The 15,664-nt window shown below is 39.9% G+C and overlaps 1 protein-coding gene across 1 annotated transcript in view; it reads left to right on the forward strand.

Annotated features, from left to right (window-relative positions):
- Positions 1-15,664, forward strand: part of CEP112 (centrosomal protein 112) — a 429,834-nt gene that overhangs the window by 14,390 nt on the left and 399,780 nt on the right. Inside the window, exons 5-6 of the mRNA XM_049768363.1 lie at positions 13,176-13,223; positions 14,292-14,369. Coding sequence (XP_049624320.1) covers positions 13,176-13,223; positions 14,292-14,369 — 126 coding nt within the window. The remainder of the gene's footprint in view (positions 1-13,175; positions 13,224-14,291; positions 14,370-15,664) is intronic.

Below are 15,664 nucleotides of genomic sequence, written 5' to 3' on the forward strand. Positions count from 1 at the left end.
GTTGGGGGCCAGGAGGAAGCCTTCTTTGGGTCTTGCATTCTGGAACCCCTCTGGCCCTGCATGCCAGCCTCTGGGAGCACAGGTCCAATGACCTCACTTGGAGCAGACGCCTGAGGTCAGGCCATTGGGAGCAGAGCAGATCAGGATCCCAGTGATGGGAGCTGGAGTAGAGGGAGCTCTGGATAGCAGTGGGAATGGGCCTGTGTTGTAAAGAATCTCTTCCTTAGTCCCACTGGGACCCCCCAGAGTGGACAGTACCCCAGAGTAAAGTTACTCTACTTGAACAGACCAGGAGCCAGAGGAGTGGAACCTTCCCGGTAAGTGGGCTGGAGTGACCCTGATGGGTGTGCGGGCCACGGACCAGGAGGCAAGGAGTCCAGTGATTTCATATCCCTGAGGAAACATTTTAAAGGTGCTGGTAGAATAGCATTTAAATATTTTGTCTGTTTTTTTAAGTTTAATTCTGTTAATTTGTAATTCATTTTAATCTCTCAAAATCTATGAAGGAGCTGTTGGAAGTCTTTAATGTGCTGGTTTGGAGGGTGGGGCGGAATTAGACACCTAATAGTGGTCAGAGCTTACTCCTGGAGGGCTTGGGGGACCATATGCTGTGCAGAGGACTGACAAACCTGGTTTGGCTGCATGCAAGGCGACCTTCCTACCCTCTGCTATCACTCACCTGCTCCAGTGGTCCTCAAGGGAGCTTCTGTGTTAAGGAGGGATTATTGGTAGCTTCAGTAGCTTTTTTTTTTCTTCTTAAAGCTGGGATTTTGAGGTTGGAAAAGGTCAGAAGAACTTCAGTCCTGGTTTCTAAAGTGTGTTTGGGAATTTTCTTTTAGAAGAGTATTTAACATGCAACATAAGTTTCAGTCTCGACAGATTAAAAGCAGGTGGTTTGCTTTTTTTTTTTTTTTTTTTTTGCCTTTTCATAGGTACAGACATGGATGGGAAAACATTAGTGTGCTGAAATAATGGAAAGCTTCTGTTGTGTGGAATTGTAGCATGAAAATCATGGTAATTGCTGGATGGTTGTTTAAGAGAGAAATCCAGGGCAGGGATGGTGAGTCCAAGCTAGGCTGTAGGACATGTTGGTCATCATACCTGGCAGACTCTCTCCTCCTCACTCAATTCATCAATTCATCATTTCATTATTTAATTGAAGCAGTTGTATATTACGTGATCTTAATTTTTGAGATTTTTTTGCCATCTTCTTTCTTTTATTACCTTTCCCTTTTGCCTTCTGTTTCTTTTTTCCCTTCCTCTTTCTGTTCTGTTCGATCCTCCCTCTTTCTCCTGTAATTTCACTGAAGATGCTAAGGAGGGAGTTAAGTGACTTCTTTCACTGTGTGGTTGGATAGGAGGTTAGTCAGGGTAACTCATTAAATAAGCAGGTCATTTCAGATGTTCATCCCCCCCTCAAGTTTTGTTGTAGATAATTTTATGTTTTCCCATGTCAGTTGAAAATCTGGCTTTTCTTATAATGTATGGTGCTTTGGGATGTTCTTTTATGATCATACTATACTACTGATGACCAAATGTGGCAGTTTTGGTAGGGAGGAAGTAGTAACCTAAGTGGGAAAAAATACTATTTCAGTAAGAAAAATTCTGTCGCTGTCTAGAGTATTAAAATGTCTAGAAATATACACTTGGAATGTTAACTGGTATTTTTCTACAGGGTAAAATACAAATGCATGCCTCATTTACTTACTACATTTCCTGAGTTTTTATGCTATTTACCACTCATAAGACAAAACCAAAGCCAGAAAAAAAAAGATATATAGCATTTTGCCCAAAGCCTGTCTTTGGGGAATGAAACTAGATTCAGTGTTTTGTTTGAGAAGTTGGCATTTATTTCTTTTAACTTGATTCTGGAATAAGCCTCCTTAAGACTGACTTCTCACACAGTTAAATCTCTGGGCAGAATTGAGATGTATCTGGGGGCACCAGAAAGCAAGTGAGCACAACCCAGACGTGGGTTTCCTCTTCTGCTTCCTGTTTTCCTTTCCTCACTCTACCTGGAATTCAGGTTGGCTCAGTGAAAGGCATGTAGGTACCATGAACTTCCATATGGCTAGTGGTGTGAGTGTGTGTGTGTGTGTGTGTGTGTGTGTGTGTGTGTGTGTGTGTGTGAAGCTAGGGAACTTGAGGGGGACCTTATTTTTCTTTCTGGACAGGTGTGTGTGTGTGTGTGTGTGTGTGTGTGTGTGTGTGTGAAGCTAGGGAACTTGAGGGGGACCTTATTTTTCTTTCTGGACAGGTGTGTGTGTGTGTGTGTGTGTGTGTGTGTGAAGCTAGGGAACTTGAGGGGGACCTTATTTTTCTTTCTGGCCAGGTGTGTGTGTGTGTGTGTGTGTATATGTGTGTATGTGTGTGTGTGTGTGTGGACCTTATTTTTCTTTCTGGCCAGGTGTGTGTGTGTGTGTGTGTGTGTATGTGTGTGTGCATGTGTATGTGTGTAAAGCTAAGGAACTTGAGGGGACCTTATTTTTCTTTCTGGCTCTGCCATGATGAAGTTTTATCTGTTCAGTTCCGGTGCCCTGGCAGGATTCTGGGCCCATCTTTCTGGATACCTAACCCAGGAAAAAGGTGTCTCTGTTATGCAAAGTGTTGAGGCAGGATTAGAATTTGTTTTTTTCTCTTCTGCAGTGTTAGGTTAAAATCTAGGACCTGACTAGTGCCAGTCACATGAGCTATTATCATAATTCTTTTTATCATCTTAAATGAATTAGAGAAGCAGACATTTTTTGGTAAGTGAAAATATTTGGAAATTAAGCGTCTGACTTGTAGATATTTTGTGGGTGGATGAAGTCTTCATTGACTGAAGTGGTAGTACAATGAATAGGGCCTTACCTTGAATGTGGCCAGTGCAAGCTTGATCCCCAGCACCTCAGATACCCCCCTGAGCCTTGCCAGGTGTGATCCCAAGTACAGAGTCAGAAGTAACCCCTGAGCACCGCAGCCTGTGGCTCCAAAACAACAAAAACTACAAAACATATGGAAAAAGGATCAAATGGCAATTCTAGAATAGAACAGTGCAAATAAGTCAAGTTGTATTTTTTGTTTTTGTTTTTGAGCCATACCCAAATGGCACTCAGACCACTCCAGGTGAAATGCTCACGGGTCAAACCCAGCAGTGCTTGGGGACGGAACCTGGGCCTCCTACATACAAATATGCACTCAGGCTATTAAAACCATCTCCCTGGTCCTACAGTTTAATTTTTAAATTTTTCATGAGAGGAATTCATTCAACGGGGAGAAGACAGAACAGTGAAGTGGGAGATCAAGTGAGACATCCTATAAATTGAAGAACAGAGGGAAAACATAATGTAGAAAAACATAAAGAGAAATATGGTGGAATCACTAGATACCTTGACATGGGTGAAGAAAGTTTCGGGAGGACAGGAGAGAAATGGGAAGAAATGGTTCCAGGTTTCCATTAGTTTTCACATTTCTCTTCAGAGAAACTCAGTGAATTCCAAGTTAGTATAAACAAAAAATGCTTCACAGACAAACTGTAACAGTGTTGAAAACAAAGGAGAAAATCCGGAAAGCAGCAAGAAGGGGGAAAAAAAAAGTCTCCATTCCTTACTCTCAGATCTCATCTACAGAAACTGGCAAAAGAACAGCAAGTTAAACACAAAGCAGATGAAGGAAATAATAAAGATTAACATAGAAATAATGAGACCCAACACAGGAAAAAATAGAATCAATACTATAGCTCAAAACTGGATCTTTGGCATATAAATAAAATCCACAGTGCTCGCTTCAGCAGCACTCACATTAAGGTTGGAATGATGCAGAGAAATCTCTCCCCAGCCTGTGTTTGTTAGGTGCTGGGGACTTAACCCAACACTTTATACATGCAAAACTTGTGCTGTACTCCTGAACTCCTTCCCAGGCTTAGACTGCATAGCTGGTAGAGATTCTATCCAAATCCATAGAAGAACTCCCCATCAAGAGAAAGGAAATAGTTGAACAGCAAAAAGAATGGAATAAAAGATTCTGGAAGGAGGAGGCTGGAGCAATAGTACAGCAGGTGGGGTGTTGGCCTTGCACATGACCGAACCAGGTTCAATCCCCAGCACCCCAGATGGTCTCCCAAGTCAGCTAGAAGTCATTCCTGAGAGCAGAACCAGGAGTAGTTCCTGAGCCCCAGCCGACTGTGGCCTCAAAAAATATATATCTGCAATAAGACACTGTCGGGTTGGTTAAGACAGGGATGGAAATAGAGATACCCCTCAATTCTGATGAGCAAGCCCCTCAGTCTGAATGTTCAGCTTTGGCTGATAGAAATGCAAATGTTAAATCACCTTTTGCCACATGACACAGCAGTCTTATTCCTAAGTACTCAAATGAAATGAAAATCTCTTCACAGAAAACCCAGATGCAAGTATTTAGCATTGTTCCATTTTTGGTACAACTCTTAAAACTGTAATCAGCCCCAAAGGCTCCTCAGTTGGCTGACAGTTAGTTAAATTGTGATAGAACCATACAATGAATTACTTCTCCGCAATAAAAATGACCAAATTGTCAACATATGAATAGACTGGGTCACTCTGTTTATGCAGAATGGAATAATGTAGAATGGAAAATATGGAAAGGACCATGCATTTTAATGCATTTCCATTTTATTTTGTAAATGGCAAAACTTCAAGGTTTGAGTACATAGTCCTAGTGTCTATAGACTAGTGTTACGGAGAAAATTTTGACTAAAACGCATTAGTAGCACTTGGTTAATGTTTCAGTTCGGTGGAACTAGTCTCCACTTTGTATGTTGTAGGGTGGCGCTATTGTATGCACTTTTTTTTTTAAGTTCATAGAGCCACACAATGGAATTAATTTTTGTTATCAATTTTAAGAAGTATGTTCTGTTTTCCTAGGAGGAGTAAGCCAGGAAGTAATATTCTTTTGCCTTGTGTTTTATTTACTGTTTTAGGGGAAAAGAAAAAATATAAAAAAAAATCTTATTCAGCATGTACTTTTTTTTTATTAAATTCTGCTTAAATTAAGTGAAGAGGTACAAGTCTATGAGAGAAATAGTTTGTTATGGTATATAATTCTTTTTTGTTTTGGGCGTCATACCCAGCAGTTCTCAGGACTCACTCCTGGCTCTGAGCTCTGGGATAACTTGGTGTGGTTCACAGACCCATATGGGCCAATCTAACATAAATTGGTCTTTTGCAAGGCAAGCAATGAACTTTCTGTATTATTGCTCCAGCCCCATTTTTTTTAAACCTTTAAACTGGTCCTCACCTTGGGTTACCTTCATGAAAAAAGTGAAAAATGTTTTGAGATGGGAGAAACAATTATAGTTGATGATTTATTTATTTTTTTGCAATGGTCATGGCAATTTCTTCTCTCTTTTGGACACAGTCTTTTATTGATCTATTATTTTTTCATAGCAGTTTCTAAAAGTGAAATAAAAATACAGTTTGAGATAAAAATAACAGTTGGAAGAATGTGATATGAATGTATAGTCTTCATATACTCATGAAATACTTATAAAACCAATCTAATTCTGGGATCTAGAAACTCAGAGAAAATGACTCCATTTAAAGAAAACTAGAAGTTTGCATCAAAGGAAGAATTAATTCCCAAGATACACACACACACACACACACACACACACACACACACACACACACACACACACACAACATTGGTAGGACTTTACAAGGGAACTAAAAAATGAGGAGAAGAAAAAATAGAAATTCCCTTAAAGAAGAAATACAAAGGACGAGAAAGCACATGAAAAAAATGTATCTGCATCACTAATCATCAGGGAGATGCAAATCAAAACAACAACAACAAGGCATCATCTCACACCACAGAGACTGGCACACATCAAAAAGAACAAGAATAACCACTGCTGGTACGGATGCAGGGAGGAAAGGACTCTCTTTTACTGCTGGTGGGAATGTAGACTGTTCCAGCCTTTCTGGAAAACAGTATGAACATTCCTAAAAAGAAAGTAGGAATTGAGCTTAGTTGATGGAGCAATTCTACTTCTTGCAGTATTCTCCAGGTTCCCTAAAACAAAACAGAAAAGACATTTGCACTCCTATGTTTTTTGTAGCCCTATCCACAATAACCAAAATATGGAAGCAACTCAAGTGTTCAAGAATGGATGACCGTATAAAGCAGGGGTCTCAAACTCGCGGCCCGCGGACCATTTGCGGCCCTCTGTACTGCCCTAAAGAAATCTTTTTTTGTTTTGTTTTGTTTTAGTTGTTTGGGTCACCCCCCAATGTTCAAGGATTATTACTGACTTTGCACTCAAGGATCACCCTGACTTTGCCTCCTGCAGCCCCCAGGTAAATTGAGTTTGAGACCCCTGGTATAAAGGAATTAATTGTTTTATACATAATGGATTATTACTTGAACATAAGAAAAAAATAAAATTATTCAATTTGCTCTTACATAGATCTTGGAAATATTATACTGAGTGAAGTTAGTTAGAGGGAGACAGAGAGCAACATAGAATGATCTCCCTCAGATTCAGCATGTCCCTTCATGATGATAGAATAATGAATGCCCAAAGACTTGAAACAATATGAGATCTGGTCTTCAGCTAGAAACATTTGGATGGGGGAGGTATAGGATAGGAGGAACTATAAGTATGGTGGAGGGAAGCATTGCACAGGAGGAAGGATTGAGAAAGTGGTAGAATGTTAGGCATAAAGCCCTATCAGTAACAGTGCCATAAACCACAGTGTAAAGCTTATTTAAAAGATAACAAACTACCTCTCTCATAGGGCCACACTGGTAGGTGGGAGGCAAAGCATTGATGGAGGGTGGAGATGGTGCAGATGGACACAGAGAGCTAAAAGCAGCTGCTGCATTCACATGAATGAGCATTGTACATCTCAGGAAAAGTTAATAATTGCTGTTTGTCCCTCTTCCTTCCCTTGTCCGGCTTGCAGTTGTGTTCCATCTTGCCGGCTGGCTTCTTGTGTTCACTGTGGAAGAAATGTTGGTTCCCCTGGCTCTCGTGTTCATTCTGGTCGTCTTGTGGTCTTTTGAGGACTTGCTCTGACCATTCCCCAGGGACGCTGTCATCTGCTCCAGGGAAAGAGCTCATGTTGCCAATTCACAGATTTGTGAGACAAGTGAGATGATAGTTGATTTAGGCCCTGAAGATCTGGGGTGATGGGTTTGCCTGAAAAAGCAAATTGCTAAGAAACTTATGGCCAGTTTCCCAAAGTCATTGTGCCCACTTGGACCCTTATCAGGTTGGGCTGGTCACCTTTGTCCTACTCTTTCTCTCTAAGGCTTGGCCTTTTCAGAAAGATTTAGTTGTTCTTGATACTGACTAATGCTACTGTGTTTTTTTTTTTTTACTGTGTCTGTCCTTGATAACTGATGCATTAAGCTTTTTCTCATACTTACTGGCAGTTGGGATTGCCCCAGCAACTTGCCTACTTCAGACTTTGCCACTTTGTTGGCTTATCTGCCATTCTTCTATCAAGCTACATTAAGAGTTTTGTATCTTCTTTTGGAATATCATACAAATATTTTTTTCTTTGAGTAATGTAGAGAAAGTATAGTGAGTTGGTCCAGTATTTACCTTGCATGTGGATGACTTGAGTTTAAACCCTGGCTCTAATATCTCCAGATCTCTACCAGTAGTAAGCCCTGAGCAATGCTAAATTTGTCCTCAAACCAATATATATCTATAAATCTATGTATCATTTTTTCTTCTTTATTTCTTTCCCTTATCTATTACCAAAGTCTGATGAGCAGAAAATTTCTTATTTTAGTACCACCATTTTCTTCTTGTTTCACCTTATGGTAAAGCAGTGCTAGTTTTTGTACTATTCAAAATCTTGGACTCTTTTCATCTTTCTATGTTTGCCTCTGTTTCCTTCCATTGTTTTACTTTTTCGATTAACAAAGCTCTATTGTTTGATTTTTTTTTCATTAAGGCACCATCTGGAGGTGATGTGGGTAGATGTGGTAAAATAGGGAGTTAAGATTTATTATATAGGTAGATAGCCCATTTATTTAAAAAATAAATTTATTGAAAACATTTATTGAAAAAAAACTACTGGGGTGAAGATGCTTAGGAGCACCTTAGGTGCTCAGTAGCTACTTCCTGTTCCGTTGCTTGTGGTCATTCCTCGAGGTGCTCAGGGGACCATATGGTGCTAGGGTTCAAAGCCAGGTCTCCCACTTGCAAACCCTGTACTAGGTCATTGAGCCAAGTGTCATCTCTCTGACCTGCAAAAGATTTTTTTCTCCTGATGCCAAGTGATCTGTTCTATTAATCAGCCAACAGTAAACTGTTCCAACTTACTTGCTTTTCACTTTGCCTTTCTTTCTGTGTCTTCTTTATGCTCTTTAAATGCTTGTCCAATTCTAAGTCAATGAATGACTCTCCATTCCTGTTACTATTTCTCTGGGTGAATGTTTTTCTTTTTAAGTTCTAAAATATTCGCAGCATTGCTTTGGAGCATAATTGATTTGACATTGAGGACTGGATTTATTTTATGCTATGGGGAGAATTTTGACAGCTCTTCTGATGGTTAGTTTGACATAAAATAATTTTATTGTCTTGCTTGTAATATTTTTCCTGTTAAAACTCTTTCCTCTAACATACCTAAAATGCCCTTTTTTCTGTAATCAAAACCTTCTCAAATTGATCACTGTTAATCTATAAGGGAAGTATGTGGTCAACTTGACCAAATACTGAAAAATTGGCAGGAGACACCATAGGACCCCCTGAGAAAGAAAGCAAAAGGTCTGTTTAAAAAAAAAACAACAAAAAACTAAACAACATAAGATGTAACAAGCCAGTTTTTATTAAGGAACATTCAGATATCTGTGTTTTTATCTAGTTTAAATTATTATGTGATTCTATTTTATTCGTTAAGCAAGAAATGTTTGGCTATATAATTTATTCATGCCATTGGAACTTAATTATTTTTGGCTTTGCTTTCTATGTAATAGTTTGCTGGACTTTAATGTTTTACATAAGTCCTTTTTATCTTCCATTTTTGGGGACATTCTTTGTTGTGGTATTCCTTCTTGAGGTATTATGAGAGAATAAGAAGTTTACTAAAGGAACATGAAAAAAGTCAGTGTTAAGACTGTTTACAGATTGCTTCAAGTCCATGGTACTTATGGATTACAAAGTGGGAACATTTTACTTCAAAGCACATCTGGCCGCTGTTATAAAATCAGAAAATAGATTGCTTATTCCCCCAAATAGACTCAGAACATGCTTGACTATGAATAATTCCCATTGCATATTAAAAGTGGTTATGGGGCAAACTCAATATATTGTCAGTGAAAGACAAAAACAGAAGATTTGTACTTGTTTATATTGTTCTTTTTCATTTTTGCTTTTAAGTGTTAGAATCGGCTTTTTATTGTCAACTTAAGAAAGGAAATTTATGATAACCCCACAGCTCCTTCTGTATTTAATGACTTTTAAAGATGAACCGGATAAAATAGGAATTACTTCTGGATAATTGCAAGGTTACCTTATAATTAACTAAACTAAAATCTTGTACCCTGCTTGCAAATGTTGAACTAGGTCAAAAATAAGTCACAGATGGGTTTTCTTGGCTTTTACTTCATTTTAAGGTTAATGAGAACTTGAACATCTCTTAGAATTGTTTCTCTCTTCCTATTTTTTCCTCCTTAGGTTTAATTTTGCTGATTAAATTAAGGTTTTCTATATTTACTGATTGGTGTGTCTTTGGGGAACTTATTTGTCACCACACTAGTTTTGTCATTCCAAAAAATGGAGAAGGGTTACTTTAATTATGTATGCACATATATTTGTAGTTTTATATACATAATATATTTACATATTTTATAAACTAACACACAGAATATATACTTATATAATACATAGTTTCAGACAGTAAATACATATTAGGTTTACTTTTCTGTCTGTTGGAAAGCTATGTATATTATTATCTAAATATGTCTTTTTCCAGTACGATATGTAAGTGGATTTTATTATTATTTTGCATATATATATATGTTTGCTCTAAATAACCACACCAATTCATATACCTATCAGCAATGCCCTGCAACTTGGCCACTGTTAAATTTTTTGACATAGTCTAATGTTGAGGCTGAAAGATAGCTACTCATTGCGGCATTACTTTATGTTTTTCATATTTCTAAACAAATTGAGTGGTCTATGTTTATTACAGTTTCACTATTTGTCATCAATAAAATATAACTGACATTTTCCTCTCAGTTTTTCATGAGAGTTATTGCTCTTGCATTGACTTTTAAAATCTCTCCTTATGCATTTTTGAAGATGATTAATTTGTGTAAACATTGCTGTCAGGAATTCTGTGAATATTCAATACAACTTTAGTGTCCTGACAAAAGGAAAGATGGAAAATTCTGAAGAAATAGGAATGAATTTTAGAATTTTATTGCATGAAAATAAGCAGAGGACAGTGCAGAATCAACAAACCTGCCAGTTTATTAGCATGAACTCTCCATTGATGAGTCTTTCAACCTTTCAAAAAATTCAAATTCAAAGGATTTGTTGACAATCTGGTCTAGCCAGGCATTGTGAAGATGGTATGAATATGGTTAGTAAAAAAGGAGGACTTGATCCTTGCCTGTGTGAGGCTGAGAGGGAGAGAGAGGCCATGATAATCAAAGAATTTGTGCACCATAACTGTGGTGAGTGCTGTGAAGGAAAGGCCAAGCAAGCTACTACGAGAATGTTGGACCAAATACAGAGTGGGGATGTGGGGGTGTGTGGCCAGCGAAGTCATTCTTCACTTCAGAAGTCATTCTCATCTGTCTCACAGAATCTTTTCTTTTTAATATAAAATCTTTATTTAAGGGGTCTGAGCATTAGCGCAGCAGTAGGGCATTTGCCTTGCACGCAGCTAACCCAGGACAGACCTCAGTTCCATCCTAGGCATCCCATATGGTCCCCAAAAGCCAGGAATGATTTCTAAGTGCATAGCCAGGAGTAAACCCTGAGCTTCACTGGGTGTGGCCCCAACACCCCCAATAAAATCTTTATTTAAGCACTATGATTACAGGCCTGATTGTAGTTGTGTTTTAGTCTTAAACAGAACACCCCCTTCACCAGTGCAACATTCCCACCACCAATCACCCCCCACTTCCCCACCCCTGCCTGTATTTGAGACAGGCATTCTACTTCTCTCACTCCTTAACATAGTGATGTTAATTTCTGGTGTAGTTATTTTCCTAACTACACTCATTAATCTTTGTGGTGAGCTTCATGTTGTGAGCCAATCCTTCTGGCCCTTATTTCTATTGTCTTTGAGCATTATTACAATGATGTCTTTAATTTTCCTTAAAACCATAGATGAGGGCATGTCATGGAATCTTTCTGTTATTTTGCCTTCTTAGTGCAGATTTCTCATTTTATTGATGTGAGTTCATCATTCATCCTCCATGATTACTCCCTCTACTAACTAATGGAAAAAGATCTTTGAATGCACAGTGATGCTTTGGAGTCATAGAAGCCCCATAATTATATTCAACAAAAGTTTCCCTGCTAATGGTGCCCTCCTGAGTAAGAAAGTTGTTGGGGGAATGGAGTCATGGTAGAGTTTTACCCAAACGCATGTACATTGTCAGATTACCTATGAGCTGACTGTGACTGTATGAGACCAAGAGTTAAGAATGCAATGATGAGGCCGGAGAGATAGCATGGAGGTAAGGCATTTGCCTTGCATGTAGAAGGCCGGTGGTTCAAATCCCAGCATCCTGAGCCTGCCAGGAGTGATTTCTGAGCGAAGAGCCAGGAGTAACCTCTGAGCGCTGCCTGGTGTGGCCCAAAAACCAAAAAAAAAAAATAAAGAATGCAATGATGATGACTTTTAGCATTTCATTTTTAATGATGAGACTAGCCATGTTTCTAGTTATTTGGTGTCTGTAATATAGTAATTATAAATGTTGAGAGAATATCATGTTAGGTATTGTGCTTGGTATCGGGAATCTAGAATCCAGGCCCTATCATCCTTGCAAACCTTGATCTTGAAGACATGTGGACTTACCTAAGGACTGGAGATACAGGATTCTTTAGAAGCTAATGGAGTGAGGATCAGACTCATGCCCCATCATTCCCTCTTATTAGTGAGTATTTAATACCACTGCTGGCTAGGCCCTGTGTTGGATACTCTGGATCAACTTGGTATAAGGCAATAATAGTTTATTTTTAGAATCTATCCCTCTTTATTTTTTATTTGCAAAAGGCAGATATTAAATCATAAAAGAGAATCTTTTTCTGGGATCCAGCTATCAGAATAGTAGGAACTTTATTGAATTCCCCAGGGAGATGTTTCCTGAACTGTTACTTTTGAATAAATGATAAAGATTGAAAGAATGAGGGGTCGGAACAATGGCACAAGCAGTAAGGTGTTTGCCTTACATATATTAGCGTAGGACAGACTGCGGTTTGATCTCCCAGTCTCATATGGTCCCTCAAGCCAGTAGTGGTTTCTTAGTGCATAGCCAGGAGTAACCCCTGAGCATCACTGGGTGTGGCCAAAAAAGTTAAAAAAAATGATTGGAAGAATGATGGTATGGGTCACACAGACATGGTCTGGAAGAGACCTGGTGAGAGGTGGGAGAGGTGATCTGGGAAGTCACCTACTTCTAAGGTAAATGGGTAGTTTGGCATCCTTAGATAATAGGGAATGGTAGAATCAGAATGGATGATTTTGATAAGGTATAAAAAGGGAGCATCCCAGAGTACTGTGGTATTTTACGACAGTCCTGAGGATAAATTTAGGATCCCTCCATCGAATATACCTGGGAGCAAAACCATGAAATTGAGATTTGAAAGCTGATTGTGGGTTGGAGGGGAAGGCAGAGTAGTGTGTGGAGGTAAAGAGAGAACAGGTAGCTCAACATACTCTGTAGCGTGTCTTTATGGATGCTGGGCATGTGTAAGGTGAAGTGAGACTATGCATATATGCTGTGTGTGCTCAGAGACTCCCCAGGGTGTAAAGGCACGATGGAGCCATTATAAAGTGTGAAGGAGGTGGTTCGTGGGCAGCTGACAATGTTTTAAATGATGCCCAGTCTGAAAAAATAGCCAAGTAGTAAAAGCTGTAGAAAATGTTTTCACAGTGCAGCTTAACTTGTCATTGTAGAAATAAGTATGGGAGGCTCAAAAGTGAGTTAGTTCTTAATGGATCTTCTTTCCAACCTTTCAGATAGAGAACCCTCGGTACCTGCGGCCGAAGCCTATTCCAGCCTCTCTGGTGAGACCCCCTGGGTGATAGTTTTCTTTTCATCTGTTTTTATTTGTGAATTAATTTCTATTTTTCCTCCTCTGCACCCCAATTAGACAAACACATTGTGTGTGTGTGTTGTGGTGGTGGTGGTATTGTGTTGGTATTGTGGTGATGGGGCGTTGGAGGGGCCATCCCTGGCAGGGTTTTAGGACTACTCCTGTCTTGGTGCTCTCACCAATATTCAGGGACCATATGGTTTCCAGGAATTGAACTCAAGCCTTCCTCTATGAAAGCATATTATTATCCCTCTCTTTCTGGCTTTGGGCAGTTATTTTTAAATAAAATAATCATTATTTCCAGAAAATAACAGTCTCACATTATAAAGTATATTAATTACTCCTCACAGTGCTTGGGGCGGGGAACCAGTTGGTTATTGGGATCAAACCTTGATTAGTTGTGTGCAAGGCAAGAGTCTTAACCCCTGCACTATCTATCTAACCCTAGCATATAATTATTAGTTCCATCACACAGAAATAAAAGTCATTTTTTTCTCTCTAATATTGGGCTTGTTTTGGCATGAACTTAAAGCAATGTGCAAGTTTTCTTTTTTTTAATATATTTTTTATTTAATTTGATTACATACATGATTGTGTTGTTTGGGTTTCAGTCATGTAAAGAATACCACCCATCACCAGTGCCACATTCCCATCACCAGTGTCCCAAGTCTCCCTGCTCCCCACCCAACCCCCGCCTGTACTCTAGACAGGCTTTCTATTTCCCTCGTACATTCTCATTATTAGGATAGTTCGAAATGTAGTTATTTCTCTAACTAAACTCATCCCTGTTTGTGGTGAGCTTCCTGAGGTGAGCTGGAACTTCCGGCTCTTTTCTCTTTTGTGTCTGAAAATTATTATTGCAAGAATGTCTTTCATTTTTCTTAAAACCCATAGATGAGTGAGACCATTCTGTGTTTCTCTCTCTCTCTCTCTCTCTCTCTCTCTCTCTCTCTCTCTCTGACTTATTTATGTGCAAGTTTTCTTTTGAAGGAAAAACCAAGTCTGAAAATGTATTAAGTCACTCTTTCCCATTTGACAGATGACTCCCAAGTTCAGCCTGAGGAAGTCCAGCAGCCTCCATGAAGACCATTTATTCTCTCGAATGCATGAGAAAGAGGTAGGACTGAGATGTATTTGTGGGGAGTTTTTAGGTCCTGTTGAGAGTGATGATACATAACAGAAAGGTTGCTTTTGCTGTAAAGAGAAGCATGATGCAGGATTTTCCTCCCTCCCTCCCTCCCTCCCTTCCCTCTCTCCCTCCCTTCCCTCTCTCCCTTCCTCTCCTCTCCCTCCCTCCTACCCCCTCCCTCTTTCCCTTTCTTCCTTCTTTCCCTTCCACTCCTCTCCCCCCTCCCTTCTTCCCTTCCTCTTCCCTCCCAACCTCCCTCTGTTCCTTCCTTCCTTCCTTCCTTCCTTCCTTCCTTCCTTCCTTCCTTCCTTCCTTCCTTCCTTCCTTCCTTCCTTCCTTCCTTCCTTCCTTCCTCCCTCCCTCCCTCCCTCCCTCCCTCCCTCCCTTCCTTCCTTCCTCTTTCCCTCCCCTCCTCCCTCCTTCCCTCCCTCCCTCCCTCCCTCCCTCCTTCCTTCCTTCCTTCCTTCCTTCCTTCCTTCCTTCCTTCCTTCCTTCCTTCCTTCCTTCCTTCTTTCACTCCCTCCCTTCCTACTTTCCCTCCCTCCCTTCCTCCTACCCTCCCTCCCTCCTTTCTTCCTTCCCTCCCTCCCTCCCTCCCTCCCTCCCTCCCTCCCATTCTTCCTTCTTCCCCCTCCCTCCTTGCTTCCTTCCTATTTCCTTTTCTCCCTTCCTCCTCTCCCCCTCTTACAGGTTCTGGGAGCCACTTCTGATGGTATTTGGGACAGTATATAATAGTGTTGGAGATTGAACCAGGGTCCCCAACATGCAGAACACCACTTTGGCCTTTTATGCTGTCTCTACCCTGCCTTCCTACTTTCCCAGTTCTGCCTTTCACTCTGTGTGTCCTTGCTCCTCTAGACTTCAGGACATGGCCTATTTAGGGACTGTATCCTGACTCTGTTCCGGTTATCAGGGCAGAAAGATGACAGAGTTTAGGGGCCCTGCCATTGACCCCAATGAGTGGTTCTCTCCGCCTCCCCTTTATTTTCTTTCTAGCTTCACTTCTACTTTTTCTACTTGTGAAATTGATTGGTTCAAGAATATTATAGCTAATGTTTCACATATTACACTGTTTGGTCATTTTAAAGGATAATTATAAGAGGTAGTTTTGTTTATAAGAGAAGAACAGACCGGGGGGGCTGGTTTTTCAGAATACTGGATATAAATTCTAATTTGGGTGTAAAATGGGCAAGTGTCTCCCTTTTTTCCTCTGACTTGGGAGTTTTCCATCAGACAGCATTTTTAAAAAGTTTTATTTATGACCAGGAAAACTTGATAATTAC

Source organism: Suncus etruscus, chromosome 1 (genome assembly GCF_024139225.1).
Source record: "Suncus etruscus isolate mSunEtr1 chromosome 1, mSunEtr1.pri.cur, whole genome shotgun sequence".
Lineage (NCBI taxonomy): Eukaryota > Metazoa > Chordata > Mammalia > Eulipotyphla > Soricidae > Suncus > Suncus etruscus.